The sequence below is a fragment of the Furipterus horrens genome, unplaced genomic scaffold, assembly GCF_987537825.1.
Source record: "Furipterus horrens unplaced genomic scaffold, mFurHor1.1.pri manual_scaffold_1, whole genome shotgun sequence".
In the NCBI taxonomy this organism is placed as follows: Eukaryota; Metazoa; Chordata; class Mammalia; order Chiroptera; family Furipteridae; genus Furipterus; species Furipterus horrens.
The window spans coordinates 153,989,904-154,011,083 of record NW_028327171.1 but is presented as its reverse complement, the minus strand read 5'-3'; the positions used below and the strand labels follow the sequence as shown (position 1 = coordinate 154,011,083).

General features: G+C 39.5%; 1 protein-coding gene across 5 annotated transcripts in view; it reads left to right on the top strand.

The window, feature by feature from the left end:
• ACVR1 (activin A receptor type 1) overlaps positions 1 to 21,180 on the top strand; it is a 125,460-nt gene that overhangs the window by 63,938 nt on the left and 40,342 nt on the right. For 4 of the 5 annotated variants that reach the window (XM_090280091.1, XM_090280081.1, XM_090280100.1 and 1 more), the window contains one exon: positions 8,420 to 8,493. In XM_090280091.1, coding sequence (XP_090136217.1) covers positions 8,427 to 8,493 — 67 coding nt within the window. In that variant the 5' untranslated portion in view covers positions 8,420 to 8,426. Of the gene's footprint in view, positions 1 to 8,419; positions 8,494 to 17,222; positions 17,242 to 21,180 lie in introns of those variants that run through there. The other variant, XM_090280117.1, reaches the window with a different exon arrangement.

The following is a 21,180-nucleotide window of genomic DNA, read 5'->3' as shown; positions in this document are numbered from 1 at the left end:
TTGCAACTTTCCTTTCATCTTTAATATCATGGATAACAAATTGTTTGCTGTTCCTAAGTCTAGGTTTTAGTAATAGCCTGTATTCTTACAGTAGATTATCAACTATATTTCTTAATATGTCCTTAAAGTTGACTATCGAAGTGTATTATATTCTGGATTATTTTGTGACCAATATCAAAACACTTCATGATTTTGTGTGTGTGTGTGTAACATATTACAGTGTACGTGTAGCTTTATCCAGCAGTAGAATTGTGATAAGCAAAAGAAGCGCCAAACTTGGTTTCAAGCCCACACATGTTAGACATTGAGCTAAAATGCTAGCTCTTTACCTGGATCTATAAATGGAGTTTGAAAAGTACCATGGGATTTTTGGAAAGCAGTTCTGTTTTGCCCTGGTGACATGCCCATTTTTAGTAGAATATCATGGGAATACTGTTATCTCCCAAGAGTGTAGTCCTGAGTACAAGATGGTGCTGACTTAAAGAGGTACCTTAGTTAAGTCGAGAGGTCCTTAGATTTGAAGTATTTAGATCAGTTCCTAGGGATAGAGGTCCTTATCCAACAACAGAAAGGAGATGGTTTATACTGCAGGTAAAAATTCATGCTCTGAACTCTTCAGATAATATTCTGTAATTCCCCAGTAGCCTATGATTTTTCAGTTAGGGAGTTTGGCCTTAGAATATTACATGGGATTTGGCTGATCCTAAACGAGATGACCACTTGAATACCTTCTTATCACAGGTTTGTGTCTCATTTAAAACATATTTGGTAGTGTACATAAAATATTATTCCTACATTAAAAAAATCTAATGCCTTCTTCCTTGACCATAGATTTTGTTAACTTAATGGTAGAGGCTAATGAGACTTCTGAATCTATGGAACAGGAGCATTTTTGTCAGATAGTAGATTAATGCTCAGCCTAAAATATCTGGTACCATCTAGTTATCTGTGTGGAAGGATTGATCATACAAGGAATAAGGCGATAGTTCTCCAAGTGTGATCCAGGTGGAGTTTCAATGACGTTCTCAGTGGTTCCATGAGGTCCTCCTTCCAAGACATATATGTTCAAGGTTGGATGTGCTGTATGTCCTTCAACCAATGCAACATGTTATAACAGATTGAATGTAGAATCATATATGAGAATCCAGTTGCTTTCTAAGCTAAACATAATAGAGATTTGCAAAAATGCAAAACAGTGCCACCTTTCTCACTATATTTTTATGGGGGGGGATATAGTTCTTGTTACTTCTCTATTTTAATTTCTAATAGAGTAAATGTTGATAGATATAACCTGCAGAAACAATCTCCTTAGGAGCACTGATACTTTTCAAGAGTATAAAAATATTCTGAGATCAAAAAGTTTGAAACTCACTGGTGTAGGATATCCCTGAGCTGTTGAATTATTGCTGCTCTTTTTTTCCCCGCTATCAATACCTTTTTGCCGACCCACATCTGAAACTCCTTAGCCAATACTTGACAGTAGGGCAATGAAAAATATACTTTTAAAGACAATATTTTCTTTTTTTGCAATAATTTTATTAATTTTAAAATATATATATATTTTATTATGTTATTACAGTTGTCCCAATTTTTCCCCATTTACCCCTCTCCACCCAGCATTCCCCACTCCCTTAGGCAATCCTCATACCATTGTTCATGTCCATGGGTCTTGTGTATAAGTTTTTTTGATACTCTATTTCATTTACTGTACTTTACACTACCATGGCTATTGTGTAACTATCCATTTGTACTTCTTAATGCCCTCACTCATCACCCGTTCCCCTACATACCCCTCCCATCTGGCAACCATCAAAATGATCTCCATATCCATGATTCTGTCTCTGTTCTTATTTGCTTAGTTTGTTTTTTAGATTCAATTTTTAATAGATATGCATTTATTGCCATTTTATTGTTCATTGTTTTGATCTTTTTCTTAAATAAGTCCCTTTAACATTTCATATAACAATGGTATGGTTATGATGTACTCCTTTAGTTTTTTCTTGTCTAGGAGGCTCTTTATCTGCCCTTTCATTCTAAATGATAACTTTGCTGGATAGAGTGATATTGGCTGTAGGTCCCTGCTTTTCATGACTTTGAATATTTCTTGCCAATCCCTTCTAGCCTGCAAAGTTTCTTTTGAGAAATCAGCTGACAGTCTTATGGAAACTCCCCTGTAAGTAACTTTTTTTCTTGCTACATTTAAGATTTTCTCTTTATGTGTAACCTTTGGCATTTTAATTATGATATGTCTTAGAGTGGGTCTCTTTGCATCCATCTTGTTTGGGACTCTCTGTACTTCCTGAACTTACATGGCTTATTTTGTTCACCAAATCAAGGAAGTTTTCTTTCATTATTTTTTCAAATAGATTTCCAATATCTTTCTCTTTCTCTTTTCTTTCCAGAATCACTATGATGTGGGTGTGGGAATGCTTGACGTTTTCCTAGAGGCATCTTACACTGTCCTCATTTTTTTTTTGGATTCCTTTTTCTTCTTCTTAATCTGATTGGTTATTTTTTGCTTTCTTATGTTCCAAATCATTGGTTTGATTCCCGGTTTTATCCATTTTATTGTTGTTTCGCTGTAAATTGTTCTTTATTTTAATTAGTGTCTCCTTTGTTTCTGACTGGATCTTTTTTATACCGTTGAGGTCCTCACTATGTTCCTTGAGCATTTTTACAACCAGTGTTTTGATCTCTGCATCTGATAAATTGCTTATCTCCATTTAGTTCTTTTTCTGGAGTTTAGATCTGTCCTTTCATTTGGGCCATATTTCTTTGTCTTCTCATTTTGGCAGCCTCTCGATGTGTATTTCTGTGTATTAGGTAGAGCTGCTATGACTCCCTGTCTTGGCAGGGTGGCCTAATGTAGTAGGTGTTCTATAGGGTCCAGTGGCACAGCCTTGCCTGTCACCCAAGTTGGGTACTCGAGGTATGCCCTTTGTGTAAATTGGGTACACCTTTCTCTTGTAGTTGAGCCTTGGTTGCTGTTGGAAGGTCAATGGGAGGGATTTATCCAGGTCAGTCATCAGCGAGGATTGGCTATGACCACTGACCACGAACCTCCACTGCCCATGAGGATCTTCTGTGCAGGGGCACGGTGGTGGTGCCCCGACATGGTCTATAGGTATCCACTGGGTGTGCAGGTTCTGGTTTCCCAGGTGGTGCTGTCAGTGTCAGGCACCACCTGTGTTCCGCCTGGGGCAACCCAGCTTGAGCTATACGGCAATCTGAGATGGCTGCTACTTGTACTGGGCTTAGAGATTCCCAGGCAAAGCCAAACTGGCCTAGGTCCACTTATCAAGAGATACCTGTGGCTCACTGAGGCCAGCTGTTGCTTATTTGAAAAGATTTAGGAAGTTGTGAAGCATGAGCAAAGACCAGCCATTCATATGGAAAAGTCACTGTTAAACAGTTGTAAGTTGGGTGTGACAGAACCTTAGGGGATCTCCAGGGCTGGGCAGACAGTGTTATCCAGGTTGATGGAATTTCAGATATGGCACCTGGCTGCCAACTCCGTGGCTCTGTAGAGGAAGGGTTCAGAAAAGGGACAATGGCCTCTGCCCACCTTTCTGTTTGGGAGAAAGCTCTCCCCCAGCTCTCTCTTGATGCAATTTATTGCCATTTTATTGTGTACACTTCGGTTCCTCCCTGTATGCCACTGGTAACTTTCAAAGTGCTACCCTGGTGCTGGAGCTCAGAGGGAGTGAATCTGAGTGGGTGAGTCTTGTGTGTGGGTTCTTTAAGAGGAACTGCTTGGGACTTGAAGTTTTTTTCCACTGACTCAATCCCCGCTGGGTTTTGCAACCAGAAGTTATGGGGACTTACCTTCCTGTCACTGGAACCCTGGACTGTGGCCTGGTCTTGGGCTAGGACTTCTCACTCCCAAGATATCCCTCCCGAGTTATACACTGCATGTGGATGTGGGACCAGCCCATTCCACATCTCTACCCTCCTACCAATCTGGATGGCTGTGGTTTTCTTAATTCCATAGTTGTCAGATTTCCATTCAACTTGATTTCTGATTGTTCTGAGAGATGGTTGTAATTTTGATGTGGTTGTGCAAGAAGGTGGGCCAGGTTTGCCAACAATATTTTCTTTTAGTATATTTTAAAATTAGAAATAGATTTTTGGAGCTGAAAGTTGAGATGTTAGCATATCGATATTTTTTAATAATTAAAATATGTGGAGGAAATTTATTCCAGAATATTCTCCTTCCTACATTTTTTTCCCTTTTCCTTTTGGAGGTACCAGGAAGTGATGCTGATGTTTTCTCCCAAAGATTTTTGGCAGATTTTGAGCTGTCTGTTTATAAACAGTATATTAACTTGGGGGGACTGAATTTATAAATTTTTTTTGTTTTCTATTTATGAGCCTAAATTAATAATTTATTTTGTTTATACATTTATAATCTGTTAAGGGATATTCGGGGCATGAGCTTTTCTTGGCTTTTTGTCAGGAAAAAAATGTCAATGGTTATTGTTTTTTACGTTTGTTTTTAATAATGAAAGGATTCTTGATTTTGAAACTTGAAAGCTTGTTAACTGCTAACTTTTACTATTACCTTGACGAAATTCTACACATTAATGTTACAGAGATGGTGAATATCTTAACATTGCCATTTCTTTGCAGGTGTGTACATTCTTATGCGTAGGAGAGGGCTGGAAGAGATTGCTGATTCTTTAGAATTTAAAGTTAAATTGAGCTGATTAATTTAGGGAAATTCATATTCAACAAGTATTAAATGTGCACCTACTTGGCTCTGGTGTCAACAACAAAACAGACTATAGATTTTCCTACCATCGAGTTTACAGTGTAGTGAGACAAGCAGATGTTCATAAGCACACACAGATATGAATAAGTAATTATTAATTATGACAAGTGCTATGAATGAAAATTAACAAAGTGGTGTGTCAGAGTGTAGTGAGGGCATATGAGGGTCCAGGCAAGCTTCTGGAAGGAAGTGACATTTGAGACTTGAACTACGAGTGGGAATTTGCCAGGTTGGGTCCTGAAAGAAGGGCCCAGTGATGGGGACCATCTTGTTTACAAAGGCCCCAAGATAGGCAGGAAGCTGTTTGCTACAGTGCCTGAGAAAATGGGGTGTTGAGGGGCCAGCTGTGAGAACTAAGGGTAAGGGGCCTTGAGGGCAATGAATATAGAGAGGTAAGTAGAGGGCTTGCTAGGAATTACTATATCTTACTGAGGTTCTAACCCTGGCCTACCTCTCCAGCCTTCTTGGGTTTTCTCCTTTTTCTTTATAACTTCTCTTTAAGCTCTCTGTGTCCTAGACTGGTGTTTGTTTGTTTGTTTTTCCTTCTCAATATGTCTTCAGTCCTGAGGACATACCTTACTTGCCCTGACCACAGGGCCTCTATGAAAACTGAGAAGCCTTGCCTGTTTCCTTAAATGCTACTCTGTCTTTACTACAGGGTCCTACCCACCCCACTCTCTCTCTCTCTCTCTCTCTCTCTCTCTCTCTCTCACAGGCGCGTGCACACACATATTCTTTTTCTAGTACCTTATAGTCATCTTTCTGGTTCTTATTTAGAGATAACCTCTCCAGGGAAACTCCTCCACCCTTCAGGAAATCTCAAGTTGTTTAGTTAGCAGTATTGTTTAACCATTTTTTTTTCCTAACATTTAATTCTGTTTCTAATTATGCAGTCTTTTGGGTGATTATTTGATTACCACCATAGACAGTAAGCTTAATTGTAGTAAGGACCATGTTTTATATCTTTATTACTCTTAAGTTTCTAATATCTGGTACATAGTAGTCTCTCAATAGTTGTGGAAGGGAGCAAGGAAGGAAGGAAGGAAAGAGGGAGGAAGAATTGGAATTCAAAGATAAGATAGATATTCCAGTAGTTTTCAAAAGCTTTTGATAACATCCCATCAGTTAAAAAGTTTTTTTGAGCATACACCTTCAATATGTACGTTGGTTATAAGTTTTATATAAAATAAAAATTATGTATTATAAAATACAAATTTTAAGAAGATTAAAGATGAGATATTTAAGGGACTGCTAAGGATGATGACATCATTAATGACCATTTCAGCTCACTCAGAATAATGTTTATTGTTTATAATACTGGATGCAAATCAGTTTTTCAAGTATTTTGAAATTTTGAAATTGGGGAGCCTTCTTCATGTCCAATTCATCTGAATTTTAATTGCTTTTTTCTAGTAAAGTGATTAACGAAGAACCACTAAGAACAGAAAAATCAGCTCCACATTTTCTTACTCCTCTCTGGTGCTTTTATTAATAACATTTAATCTGTAGTTTCTTTAATGGTTTTTGAACACTTGTAATTGGGGGAGGGCTCATTTTATTTTAACTAGTCAACGCGATCTATAATTCTACTTAAATGGAACCTTAAAAGTATTGTCTACACTTCCACATTATATCTCCCACTCTTTCTGAGAGATACCTCTTACTACTGGACTGTCATAAAGAATTCAGACAGAGACCATATATAAAGGCTCAAGCTCTTTATGGCCCTATTAGATGCAAACATTTTTTATTTTTTATTTTTTTAATCTTCACTGGAGAACATTTTTTCATTGCTTTTAAAGAGGGAGGATAGAGGGGAGGGAGGGAGAGAGAGACAGACAGACAGACAGACAGACAGACATTGAAATGAGTGAGAAACATCTATTGGTTGCCATCTCTTAGGTGCCGGGACCCAAGATTGAACACACAACCTGGGTATGTGCCCTGACCAGGAACTGAGCCTGTGACATTTCAGTCTAGGGGACAGTGCTCCAACCCAACTGAGTCACACTGGCCAGGGTGAAAACATTTTTATATGAAAAAAATTTTTGTAAATTCATTCCATAAGTCAGTGAATTCTCTTGCGTGACCATTGGATACACGTACCTTGTCTGGAGACAGGTGGGCTAGTGCTGAAGACTGACACAGACAAATAATTAATTACACGTGGTGTTCGATCAATGCTGGGGGGTTGAAATCACTGCTGATGGAGAGGGGTTTCACCAAGTGTTTTCCTCTTGAGCTAGATCATGCATGACAGGAAGAGGCAATTGGATAGGAGAGGGGTGGAGGAGGAAGCTCAGGGCATTTAAGGCAGATGGAACCAGCACTGTGTTCATGTTCAAAGGCACAGGGATGAGATGGTATTGGAGGAATCTGTGTCTGGTTGTGAGGGCCCTGGGGTCCAAAATGAGGTAGTTTGTATGTCACATAGACAATATCTATGTGAGCACGGAAATAATAATAACAACAGCAATAAAAGGAGCTCACTCAAGTTTCATGTTCTTTTAAAAATATAAAAGGAAGGTACATTAAAAATAAAGTCCTTTACCCCCCTTCTTCATCATGCTGTTAGAGAAGGGATAGGGTGAAATGCAATTATAAACAAATTGAAATGAGGACTGGTAAGATAGGATCGGGGTGTGGGAAATGAACAACCAGACTATCAACCCCCAAATTTGATCAAAAGAAGATGAATCTGAAGGTGTGCACTCTAAACTGCTTATGGAGCAATGGGCTTCTGTTCTCTGCTTTGAAGCTGTAAGATTAGGATAGCACACTAACCTATTCACTAAAAAACTTTACCAGTTTTCTTCTTTATTTTACCATCCAGAAAGTCACAACTAGACAGTGGTTTAATTTTTAAAATTGTTTCATGTGATAAAGAATTAGTATCACCAAATTGGCATCATATTCCTGAAATTTTTCAAGATTAATCAGATGGAAAAGTTCTCTACTGTAGTCTTTTTACTCATAAAATTGAGATTTTGCCAATGTAGTTTCAGGGCACTATCAACTTGAAATTATTTATTTTTGTCAGCTATGTTATTTTTTCTCAGTTATAGTTTCATATATTGCACATTTACATGATTTCTTCCTGTCTTGGTTTTGCCATAGATGAGGGATATGTTGTAGGTTTTACCCCCTCTTTTTAGGCTGTATGAAGAGCAAGGAGAAAAAGTAAGACTTACATAATAATTTGATTTGAATGATTTAGTCGTTTAATCTTTATCATATTGTAAGAATGGTCTATTCTTGCTTCTCAGAGTGTTTAATTCAGTGTCAGTTCTGCATTTGATAGGATAAAATATAATTCAAACCTAAAATCCCTTGGGAACGCCTAGCCTTATCTTTCCTAGCTAAGAAGTTTTCCTGTCTGTATTGAGTTTTTTGTGGGAGGGTAGACTCAGAGAAAGTCACCTTAGAGTGGCCAACAGCAGGAAGTACATCTGATTAACTTCTTAAGATGATTTGTTTAGATCCTTGTAAGGGGTATATGTTTAAATATACTAAGAAATAAGGCAACATATGTGAGGGGGACTTGTAAGAAAGGCCTTGAATGGCAGTTTGAAAATGGTATGCTTAATTTAACTTGTCATCCTCTAGTTAAGTTTTTTGTCTTACTTAAATCTCTTTTTTCCCTCACAGTTGTACAATGGTAGATGGAGTGATGATTCTTCCTGTGCTGATGATGATTGCTTTCCCTTCTCCTAGTATGGAAGGTAAGAGGCTCGCAGCTATTTGGGGTAGGATAAGTGTACAATCATGTGCTACATAACGGCATTTTGGTCAAGGACAGATAACATAACAGTGGCGGGTCCACAAAATTAAAATGGAGATGAAACATTCTTGTCACCTAGTGATATCATAGCCATCGTAAGGTTACAGTGCAACACGTTTCTCACGTGTTTGGTGATATTGGTATAAACCTACTGCACTGCCAGCTGTATCAAAGTTCACACATGCAATTAGGTACAGTACATACTTGATAATGATAATAAGTGACACTATGCTACTGGTTTATGTATTTACTATATTTTCTTATCATTATTTTAGAGTGTACTCTTTCTACTTCTTAAAAAAAATGTTTGCTGTAAAACAGTATGCCACGTTCCCCTGACAGCAGCCTCCTCCATCTCGTGTTTACCACGTCTCTTGATTGCATCATTTTCTCATGCGCTTGATTTAATCTCATGTTGTTTTGTATAGTGACATGCTGTACAGGCTTGTAGCCTGGGAACAATAAGCTATACCAGGTAGCCTAGGTGTGTAGTAGGCTGTACCATCCAGGTCCGTGTGAGAGCACTCTGTGGTGTTCACTCAGCAACAAAATCACTTAAGGACACATTTCTCAGAACGAATCCCCATCCTTAAGTAGTGCATGATTGTACTGTGTATGGTTTGGCTTACTATAAACAAGTTTGTTCTTAATCCTGTCAGAGTTGACACTCCTTCCTTCCCTTCCTCTCTTTACAATGACTATTTTTTAAGTCTCTTTTTAGGTTCACAGCAAAATTTAGAGGAAGGTACAGAGATTTCTTGTACCCCTTCACTCCCACATGCATAGTCTCCCCCATTATTAATAACCCCCCATCAAACTTGTGAATTTGTTACAATTGATGTACCTACACTGACACATCATAATCACCTGAAGTCCATAGTCTACATTAGGGTTCCTCTTGGTGGTGTACATTCCATGGGTTTGGACAAAGGTATAAATCATATGTATCTAGCATTATAGTATTATACTGAGTATTTTACCACTCTAAAAACTTCCTGTGCTCCACCTGTTCATCCCTTTCCTCTGCCACCCTTAATCATTAGCAACCACTGATCTTTTATACTGCCTCCATAGTTTTGCCTTTTCCAGAATGTTCTATCATTGGAATCATGTAGTGTGTACTTTTCAGATTGCCTTTTTTAAATTTATGATATGCATTTAACATTCCTCCATATATTTTCATGGCTTCATACTTCTTAGCACTGAATAATATTCCATTGTCTGGATATACCACAGTTTATCTGTTGACCTACTAAAGGAACATCTTGGTTGCTTCCAGGTTTTGGCAATTTGAGTAAAGTTGCTATAAACATTCATGTGCACATTTTTGTTTGGACATACTTTTCAGCTGCTTTGGGTAAACACCAAGGATTGTGATTGCTAGATTGTATGGAAGAGAATGTTTGGTTTTGTAAGAAATTGCAAACTGTCTTTTCAAAGTAGCTGTACCATTTTGCATTCCCACCAGCAATGAATGAGAGTTCTTATTGCTCCACATACCCACCACTGTTTGGCATTTCAGTGTGCTGGATTTTGGCCATTCTTATAGGTGTGTAGTGGTGTCTCATTGTTGCTTTAATTTGTGTTTCCTTGATGACATGATGTGGAGCACCTTTTCATAAGCTTATTTGCTATCCGTATATCTTTTGGTGAGGTGTCTGTTAAGGTCTTTGGTTCATTTTGTAATTGAGTTAGTTGTTTTCTTGTTTTTGAATTTTGAGGGTTTTTTTGTATATTTTGGATAATAGTCCTTTATCAGATGTGTCTTTTGTATATATTTTCTCTCAGTCTGTGGCTTGTCTTCTCATTCTCTTGACATTGTCTTTCACAGAGCAAAGTTTGTTTAATTTTAATGAAGCCTATCTTATTAATTATTTCTTTCATGGATCCTACCTCTAAAAAATTACTGTTATACCCAAGGTCATCTAGGTTTTCTCCTATGTTATCCAATAATATTGCATTATGTGAATTACATAATGTGACTTACATTAAACTTCTATTGGACAGTGTGTTGTAAATCAATTTAGGTGTCTAGAGTGCAGGCTGTGCTCTAAGCAATGTTGTTAAAAACATTCCAATAATAGAGCAGTGATTTTGATTAGTGCCAAGAGGATATGAAGTAAAGATCCTGCATGGCAAATTTAAAGGAATTGGAGATATTTTAACCAGAAAAGAGGAAGGGTCCCAGGTTGAAGGAATTAATAAGAAGTGGGCTGGAAAGATTTGATGGGTTAACAGTCGTTCTCAGCTGAGGGACATGACCTTCCCAGGGACATTTGACAATGTCTGGAGACATGACAGGTAAGTTTCCAGAATTCTTCCTTTTTAATTGCTAAACACTGTGACCACTATAACAAAATCTAAACAATGTCATGGAATAAAGTATTTCCAAATTACATGCCTTTTTCTAGGCACAGTATTAGTTCTACATGGTAATAAGAAGTTTGTCTGGATTTCATTTGATACTGTGGGTGGTCATGTAGTGTGGTCTCAATAGAAAAAAAAGAGTGTGGAACAGAAATTGAGGCGGAAATGTAGTATGAATAGAAAAGAACTGGAGACGGAATTGGGAAAAGAGAAGGAAAAAATGGCATTTGTGGAACAATATTGACACCATACCATTGGTTGATTTTTCTTGCTCTTAGCTTTTAAGTTGCCCAAAGAATCCAGCAACTATCTTCTTAATGCCACAGTAAAGATGTATAGTGAAACAAGTTAGTCTGGCTGAAGTGGAAAAAGATGCCACTAAGGTGTTGCTATTTAATATACCACCACTGCTACGATGTTTACAAGCAAGGAAAAGAACACACCATTCTTTAGTTGCAATAGCTTTTTTTTTTTAAACAGAATATCCACTGAGAGCTGCGACCTACAGTGCTCTAATCATAATTGCAGTTGCCTTAATCCTGTCTTGCCTCCATGACTCAACTCCTTGTTAACTGTCAAAAGCATATTCTATGAAAAGACTCTTTGTTTTTCTATATTTACTAGGAGGTTTTTTTTAAGTCTCTGAGAACCCCTAATTGTAATACGTTCTAATATACTCAGCATAAGTCATAAAGCAAATGTTAAGTACAAAATACTTAACCAAAATATGTAAATGATAGAGCAGATAAATAAACTTTGTACAAGCCCCAATGTCTAGGGAAGAGCTTTAGACTACCAGGTTTAAAAGGAAATAGACCCATGTTAGATATTTGCAGAGCAGCTTTGACACCCACCCTCTTAACTGTGCTTCAGTGAAACTGATAGCATCCTTGGGGCCTAAATAAGAAAGTCATAGAGATTTTGTTCTGATATATTTTGTGTGGTAGTTACTCTTCTTAGTCCATCAAAAAACAAACAAACAACCTTTCCCCCTTTGTCTTCTAATTACTCCCAAATGTCTCTTAAATATTAAATAGAAATAGTTTTATCATTTCAAATAGGCCCTAACAATAATTTTGATAGAAATTGGCTAATCTGAGTGTTCTTTAGAACACTTCTCAAGTTCTGTGGAATCCTAAATGCTCTGGATCAAAAAAGACCAAATAAATTGGAAAATACTGTGTACAGTAACTACCTCTTCGATGATTATAGGTAATAGTTAGGGAGTGGTTTCTATGTGCCAAATTTGGGCTAATCGCTTTGTATGCATTGTTTCCCTATAATCCTCAGGATTACCCTAATGAGATAGGTTTTGGGGATGTGCTTTTGAATTGGTTAAAACTCTTGCTTAAGGCTACACAGCCAACGAAAAGTATAATGTACTTAGAGGAATGCTGTTCAAGAATTTTCAACCATTATCAGTCTTCAGAATTTTGCATTTTTCTGGTATCCTAAATTAGCTACACCCACATTCACATTATATCTGGTGCATGCTAGAATCCCACCTATTTCAGTCTATTGGAAAGGCTGCAATGAGATCTTGTAATAGTGAGCGATGAGAGGCTGCTTCACCTGGGTTTGTGTTTTTTCTCTTGTCTCTCATACCAGTATTCATTTTTCATGCTCATTATATATACAACTCTAGCTGCGGGAAGAGTTTTATTTGCTCTCACAGAGAAGAGCACTTGAGTCCTAATTACTCGTATATCCTTCCTTTTCCTTCCTATTAATAAGACTAATCATGCTCTAATACTGTTATTATGCCACCTGGGAGAAGTTCATTTTTCTTCCAGAACATCCATGTTTGGCTTTCTCTTTGTCCCTGTGAGCATTTGCAGGTGGTGACCATGGCACAGATACTTAAAATGCAATATTGCTTCTTCAGAAATATTTCAAGCTAAAATGAGTCACATTTGATTAAGTTTGTAAGATATAGTAGATCTTATTAAAAGCAAGGAAGGCTAGACTTTGCAGAGTTTTAAGCAAGAGAGTTTGGCCTGTCCTAGAGAAGATTGCTAAATTATTTTCAGGGTTGACTTGATTTTAGTATTTCCAAAACTATCACCACTGAGACTTTCCAGCCCAATTACCCAATGAGGGAAGGAAGGGGATAACTTCAATAGACTTTTTGTTAGGGACCACAAAGGTTCCCTCTTTGCCCCTGGTGGGGGAAGAATAGAATAAGCCTTTCTTTGAATTTCTCATTATTGAGGATTCAGGAAGTTCTCGAAGGGGTGAGTGAATGTAAGAAAAATGACTCAGTATTAAATTTGTTGCTCTCATTTCTTATTACTATAATTTATCCCTTTTGTTTAGAACAAAATCTTTTTCATTGACACACCATCAAATGAGACTTTGGGGGAGGTAATTGAGATGTATTGAGCTATTTACCACTATCAGGACCTAGAATGTAAATGTCTAACGAAGCTGTACTTTCTAAAGATACTGCTGCTGCTTTTTTTTTTTTTTTTTAATCCTCACTGGAGGACACTTTTTGTCATTTGCTTTTTTAGAGAGTCAGGAAGGGAGACAGACACATCGATGCAAAAGAAACATCAATTGGTTGCCCCCCGTACATACCCAGACCAGGGATCTCTGCCAGGACCAGGGATCATATGTGTCAGGACTGAGGGTCACACACATCTGAGCCTGTGCCCCAACTGGGGATTGAACCCACAACTATGGTTGGCCCTAAAATCCAGGAAGACAGAAGCGTCTTTGTTTGGGACCTTGCCCTATAACCAGGAATCGAACCCGCACCCTCTCTGTTATGGGACGATGCTCCAACCAACTGAGCCACACGGGCCAGGGCAAGATACTGCTTCTTTATAGTCCCATTTTCTTATCTAATAGAAAGATGGTATATTATCTGATGCATGGTGAGCTGTGACAAAGCTTCCTTTAGCTTTCCTTCCTGGATAATGTTTGTTTCTTCTGTGGGTAGTTAAACTAAAGCCACATCCAGTTTTTTTCCCAGTGGATCTTAGAAAATGTTCATGTTCAATGTATATTTATATTAGAGGGAGTAGCAGTGCGGTCTGGATAGGACTCTAAAAATTCAATCAAAGTCAAGTATTGAACAGAAGAGAAAACATATCCAAGACTCTAGCTCATTAAATGATTTATTTATGGTCAACAGTGAGTGGGCACTGCAATAGCTTCTAAGCTTTTCTCTTATAAAGCTGGGTCTCAAGAGCGAGAGGATGGGTGCTGTCTTCTCTGCATAGGAAATCTAGTGAAGCAGCAGATTGTAGGAGAGCCGTACATGCAACTGTGATATTGTGATTAATGATCATTCAGATGACCAGAATATACAAGTATTTCTCAGATACATTTGGTGTTCCTATACAGATCCCAACCCCCTTGGAATTTCCTAAGTGATGATAGCAAGGATGGCATTTCTTGTTATGTTAATTGGGTAACTTTTAGATCCCACCCACCTAAGGGGTAGGAGCCAACCATGTGGTTAGAGTATTGGAACTTCCTATCTCACTCCCTGATTTCCTGGAAAGGAAAAGAGAAATTGAGGTGGAATCTGTTGCCAGTAGTCAATGATGATGTAATGAAGCTGCATTAAAACCCAGAAAAGACAGTTCGTTGGTCCCTTTTTGGAGACTTTCTGTGTTGGGGAACTAGAACGGTTCTGTGTGCCATGCCACCGTAGTGGGCCCTAGATTCCAGGAGGATGGAATCGTCTTCATTGGGGACCTTGCCCTATGTACATTTTCACCTGGCTGTTGATTCATATTTTTTTAATATCCTTTGTAATAAATCAGTAATCTAGTGAGTAAATGGGTTTTCCTGAGATCTGTGAGCTATTCTTAGCAAATAAATTGAACCCAAGGAGGCGATTGTGGGAATCTCTGATTTATAACCACTTGGTCAGAAGCACAGGAAACAACCTGGGTTTGAGATTGGCATCTGAAATGGAAGGTGGTCTTGTGGGACTGAGCCCTTTACCTGTGGAATCTCATTCTTTCTCTGGGGTCAGTAGAGTCAGAATTGAGATGAATTCTCAGACACTTTGCTGGTGTTTGAGAATTGTTTTTTGATATGGGGAAACCTACTTCTCTCTCTCTCTCTCTCTCTCACACACACACACACACACACACACACACACATACACACACACACACAAATTGGGTCCAATAACTTTAAGCAATTTTAACTCTTGAAAAGAAATAAATAGCAAGGAAAGCAAAAGATATTTACAAATTAATTTGTAACTTTCAAAACACTGCTAACTGTCTTCCAAAACTTTCCTCTGCAGCACATTATGACCTTAGGCAAACTTCCATAGATTATGATTATATGAAATAGTCATAATTACTCAGATTTCATGTCAGTTCCAAAATAGTGTAAGACACAGGGCAGGCTGGCTCTCAGACTTTTCACTGTGACTCACAGTAAGACACATTTTAGAGTTAGATCCAGCACATCTACATATAGAAACATCTTAGGGTAGGACCTGCACACATGTGAAACAAAACTTTCATTAAACTTTGTTTAATGTACTCTCTTCTTTCTCCTTGCTTTAATTCTATTCATTTTATTTCATTTAAAAAGAAGGAAGAAATCTTGTCTTGAGCCACTAGATTGATTTCCCTACCCACAAATGGGTCATCATCTATAGTTTAAAAAAGATCACTCCAGTCTTCTCCCAAGAGCTCCTTGCCCAGAAGTCCCAGCTGCCCTCAGCTGAAAGCTCTGACAACTGACCTGTGTATTTTCCAAGTAAGCTGGCCTAGAAGCTTCTATTTTTTCATAACTTCATGTAGCCTGACCATCCTCTCTCTCCAAGTTAGTGATTTGACAGGAAGAGGGAAGTTTACATTTGTGCCTTCTCAGCCGTGGTCATAACACTGGAGCAGCTGCTGCTTGAATCTAATCAGCTGAATCTGAGCTCCGCAGACCACGGTATTTCCCAGATCCATGGTAATGCTACATCTAATTCTTTGTTATGGGTTAGAGCAGAGCATGGCCTTTCCTAGGATGTGTATATTTGGGGGATGTGGGAAGGAGAGAAGGGATAGGAGGAAGAATGAGAAATTCCCCTTGGAAAGGGGGTGGTGAAATTCATCTATTTATATTTTTTGCTGCAGTTTTCCTTTCTGAATATGGTACCTACACCAAGTCAGTTTGAATGAAAAAAAAAATCAGATTTATTCAGGAACGTTATAAATTAAAGGATAGGGAAAAATACCCATAGTCCAGTTTAGAATGTGACTTCTTTGGTGAAGAATGCCATGAATGCCAGGTAGCTTCCCTTTATTTTTCATCTCATGTCCTAGTTCATATGCTTTATAATGTCAGCTTAGTAAAGGGTTAGGGTAATTTTTGCTAGTTAAATGGTGTTGCTTGTCAGGGTGTCTTTGGAAGGGAAGGCTCTTGATCATGCAGAAGGAATCAGGCCTTTTTTAGGAGAAACAAACTCAAACACACGATCTGTTGTCTTCGTCTTTACTGTGACTCTCAACGTGCACTTGACCTCTCAAGGACTGTTACTACAATGGCAGTAACAGGGTAGTTGTGAGGAGCCACGGGAAGTACTCACAAATGAGAGGCCGGAACCTTGTGGTGTCCATTGTTTCATACCCAACATCTAAGACAGTGCCTGGCATGTAGCTGGTGCTCAATAAATATTTGAAAAACAAATGAATAAATAATTATTATTGTAACATAAAAAAGATAATATAAGAGACAGGGAGACTGATTTAGGCTGAGGAAATCATAGAGCACATCCTTTCAAAGCATTTATTCTGAGTTTGGAGGAAGAGAATCAGTTATAAGACAATCTTATGTTCTTTCATTTTTTAAATTTTACTAAATTTGTGGTGACATTGTTTAATAAGATTATATAGTTTTCAAGTGTACAATTCTATAATACATCATCTGTATATTGCATTGAGTGCCCTCCACCCAAAGTCAAGTCTCCTTTTGTTACCATATATTTGACCCCCGTTACCCTCTTCTACCTCCTTCCCTCTGGTAACCACTATACTGTTGTCTGTGTCTGAGTTTTTGCTTGTGTGTTTGTCTTGCTTATTTGTTGCTTTCTGTTTTATATCCCACATATGAGTAAAATGATATGGTTGTTGACGTTTTCCACCTGACTTACTTTGCTTAGCATGATATTCTCAAGATCTATCCATGGTGTCACAAATGGCAGTATTTCATCTTTTCTTATGGCTGAGCAGTGTTCCATAATATAGATGTACCACATCTTCTTTATCCAGGCATCTAGCGAAGGATTCTGTGGTTGTTTCCACATCTTGGCCACCATGGATGATGCTGCAGTGAATATAGGCATGCATATATCTTTGTGAGTGTTTTTACATTTTTCTGGTACATACCCAGAGGGGCATTGCTGGGTCATATAGTAGTTGTATTCTTAATTTTTTGAGGAACTTCCATACTGCTTCCTGTAGTGGTTGTACCAATTTCCATTCCCACCAGCAGTGCAGGAAAGTTCCTTTTTCTTTACAACCTTTCCAACACTTGTTATTTCTTAAGACAGTCATACATTCTTTTAATTGATAAATTAGCATGAGTACCCTGTCTGGCACTGGTGACATCAACATAACTAGAAGTGGTTCCTGCTGACAAGGAGTCACAGTTCAGCTGGCTATGGCAAAGGTCACAGCACAGCACTAGGAGTGCTGACGGGAAGGGCCTTCATATCACGGTGGGGTGGAGTTGGGGACATCAGCCCAGAGGGATGGAGGAAGGACTGAGAAGGACTTGTTAGGCAGGGGAGGGCTGGGCCCAGAGAAGTGGGGTGAGGGAGGAGCCGCCAGGCTGTCAGTCCAGCAGGGCCAGAGCTGTCCGTAGAAGGCAGAGCTGAGGTCCTCCTAGGTGGGCAGGGCCCTGTGCCCGAGGGCAGAGAGAGATCTTGAAAGATTAAGTAGGGCAGTTTGTGTGTTTCCGAAGAGCTGTTGGGGGAAGTGGATTCCAGGGCATGGCAAGATGAGAGTAAAGGGATGAGAAAACACAGTCCCCTTGCAGTGCCCTGGCAGGTAAGCCCACATGCTGTGTTTTTAAAGGCCTCCCAACTACCAACTTAATGGTGGCAAACCACAAAAAGAAACAAAAACCCTCCACAAATCTTAGTTCAAAGAACAGTCCTTTGTTACAGGTACTTCACAAACAATAACAGCAGTGTCAGGCAACACTCTTCTAGTAATAATTCCACTGCTACTTTTATTATGAAAGCGGATGTCTGAGCTGCTGACTTTTCTAGCAACTTTTGTGAGACATTTAAATCCCTGTAGCTGGCCCTTTGTTCCCGTGTTGCCATGGAGTGTCAATAAGCCCAGCTCAGAATAACCCGGGCAGTGAGACGAGAGGTACAGCTTGCTCACTGGCATGCTGGCTGGCCAGGTTACAGTGTTTTCATTGCTCCCGTCTTGGGAGGAGCACCGGGCAGTTGGTTGCCCTGGCAGCTGTGAAAGGTGTATGTCTCTTGGCTGCCCACAGTTTGAAATGCAACCAAAACTTGCCTGCCTACTGAGCATGTGCAGCTCCCGATTGATCTGATAGCAACTGAAAATAGCCCACTGAGCACCTGTCCCTTGTACACCTGCCCCTGGCCGACTGCCATTTAAGACAGTGTGGACTCACTTGGGGTAGGTGAGTGGCTGGGTGGGTTTTAATATTAAGGAAGATCTTGGGAACTTTGGCCCTGGCTTAAAAGGAAGAAAAAAAGGAGCAGGCTCTTTGGAGCTGTTCTGTTTGGCACTTTTGAGGTTAGTGGGTGGCCACAGTGGCTACATATGTACAGTTGTGATGAAGGTTCCATACAGTTTTCCTTGCTCAGCCAAACTGGGGTCCAATAGACTGAGAGATAGAGTTTGCTCTTGGACGGAAAGGCTTTCCTAAAAACACTCCTGGATGGTAGCCATCCACGTTTTATGCTGCTTCTGATTTAGAAAGGGGAGTCATTGAGTTAAACTATTTGTTTAATTGTCTACCTGCTTTTTAATACCCAGTGATTGTCATTCGATCACTTCTACAAGGTATCTCTGTGCTAGATTATTCTTTCTCAGTGGTCCAGATTTGGGTACAGAATAGAATCACAGTATTTTGGGAGCTGTCTGATCCCCTTCCGGACTCCTTCCATTTCCTTCTGGGCTTTCATCTCTTCAGTGGGTTGCCGTTGTTGGGCATGCATGGCACGCCAGTGTAGATGGAAGCAGACTCTGGAAGGAAATGCTTCTGAAATGACTGGTGGTATTAAAGCTACTATTTAAAAGTGACCCTTCGTAGATACTTGGGTTATCTTTAGGCTGTCACGGCTCTGCAACTACAGGAGCCAAAGAGAATCTGCGGAAACACTGGCCTGTTGCTCTTGCCTTGGTTTGTGTTTAGATATTCTTGTTCTCCAGCCACTGGCCTCATGACACATCTCAGATTTAGCTGCCTTTCTTCAGCCAAGGCCCAAGATTATTGTGGAAGCTGGAAACGGTGTGCTCTGCCACAGAGATTGCAGGGGAGGGAGTGTGTGTTTGAAAACCAGTCTGGTTCCTAGCACTACGAAGAAATGCTTTCGGTTTCTACCTTGAGTGTAGGCAACTGGAAAATTTCTGTGGGTTCAGGGATAAAAAGAATAAGCTCAAAATGACCCAGACTCAACCCCCTCATGGTAATGCTTGGATCTTAAGTTTACGACTAATAAGCCGACTTAAGGGTATTAAATTTGAGAGTTAATCAATTCCTGGGCACCATATTAATTAGACTGATAGGGTAGAGAAGATATGCACAGCAGAGATCAAGTTATAAAGATTGGAATACAGAGGCACAAGGCTTTTATTCATGGGATGTAACGTGTGGGATTCCTTTCTTCATTAACCTTTGCTGGAGTTCTCCTGGGGCCGTGGGACATGAATTGGGAAATCAGGGAACAGGGAAGTAGCAGAGGCTTGGGCTCTGCCCATTTTTTACTTTGAGTATCTTACTCTATTTTGCCTCATCTGGGCAAGAAAGAAAATTGTCTAGAAAATACACTGTTTCCTCTGTGCTTTTTCTAGAGTGGGGTAGGGTAGGGAGCCAGGGAAGAGAAATTTAACTAATTCTGGAAATTTTCATCTTTAGTTTTTGGGTGCCACAATGCCTGGAGGCTGGTATTGTAAGACAGTTGTTCAACAAATTGGAGCCTTGCCCATCTTTTGAAGGGTTTATCTCTGTGGTTTGAAAGCTTCCTCAAAGGGTGTGGTGGCAACTTGCAAATGGTAAGCAGAGCAAAGAATGTCAACTTTGGAGGCCCATTCCCTGAGTCCCAGAGAAAAGTGTCTAGGGAAGGGCATGGGAGAGGAAATAAGAGGTGGGAGCTGGGCGCTGGAGTTGCCCCAAGTTCCTTCTCCACTGCCCGTTCCTATCTAGAGCCCTTGTGTAAGGTTTCCTTTAAAACCAAAATTTTCCCTCTAGAGACTGGGCAGGAAGCCTTCACCAGAGCAGCCTCACAGGCACCCCCAGTTCGCCCCTGGGTCAGGAAGCAACCAGAGTCAGGAACGCTTCTTCCCACCCTGTGAACAGACTTAGCCAGCGACAGTCTATAGAGGGTACCATATCACTGGCTCCCTCCTGAATCCGAACAAGGAATGACTTATCTGAAATGTGTATAGTCTGCCGGGTCTTTCCCCACCTCTTCCTTTAGACTGTGGCACACTGTTACTTTGACACGGGCATTGCCAGTGTGTGGGGTGGGGTGGGGGTGTTTTCCAGTCTTTAAAAGAATTCCTCAATAGGTAATTTCCATTAGGCCTTATAATAAGTAGTTTGCTTCTCTGAAGTAGAGATTCAAGAAGTTTGAAGGCAAAATGAAGAAAAGGGTCATTATTTTCTTCATATTACGGAGTTGCTTCCCAGACATGGCACATATGTTAAAGGCAAGTATTTGCTGTATTCAGGGAATCATAAAAAGCACAGAAAAGACAGAATGATATTGTCCTAGGTCAATACCCCATAATGTTCTTTAACTTGTTAGTCACTTAAACACAGACTGAGTTTTTGGCTTCGAAAGGGAAGGTGTGGCTGCTGCCATAGGCTTAATTTACAGGGATTATTTCATAGACAAGGAGTCAGCCCAGACACAAAATAAACAGATGGCGCTTTTTTTTTTTCTCTCAGCTTTAGCAGTTCAAATGCAGTATGACTTCGGAATCCTTATCACCTTCAGCAAAGCAAGAAGGGGAAAATGATGTAATTCACTCTTCCACACTCCCTGCTGAAAACGCCATTATTTTCACTGATAGGAGAAAAATGG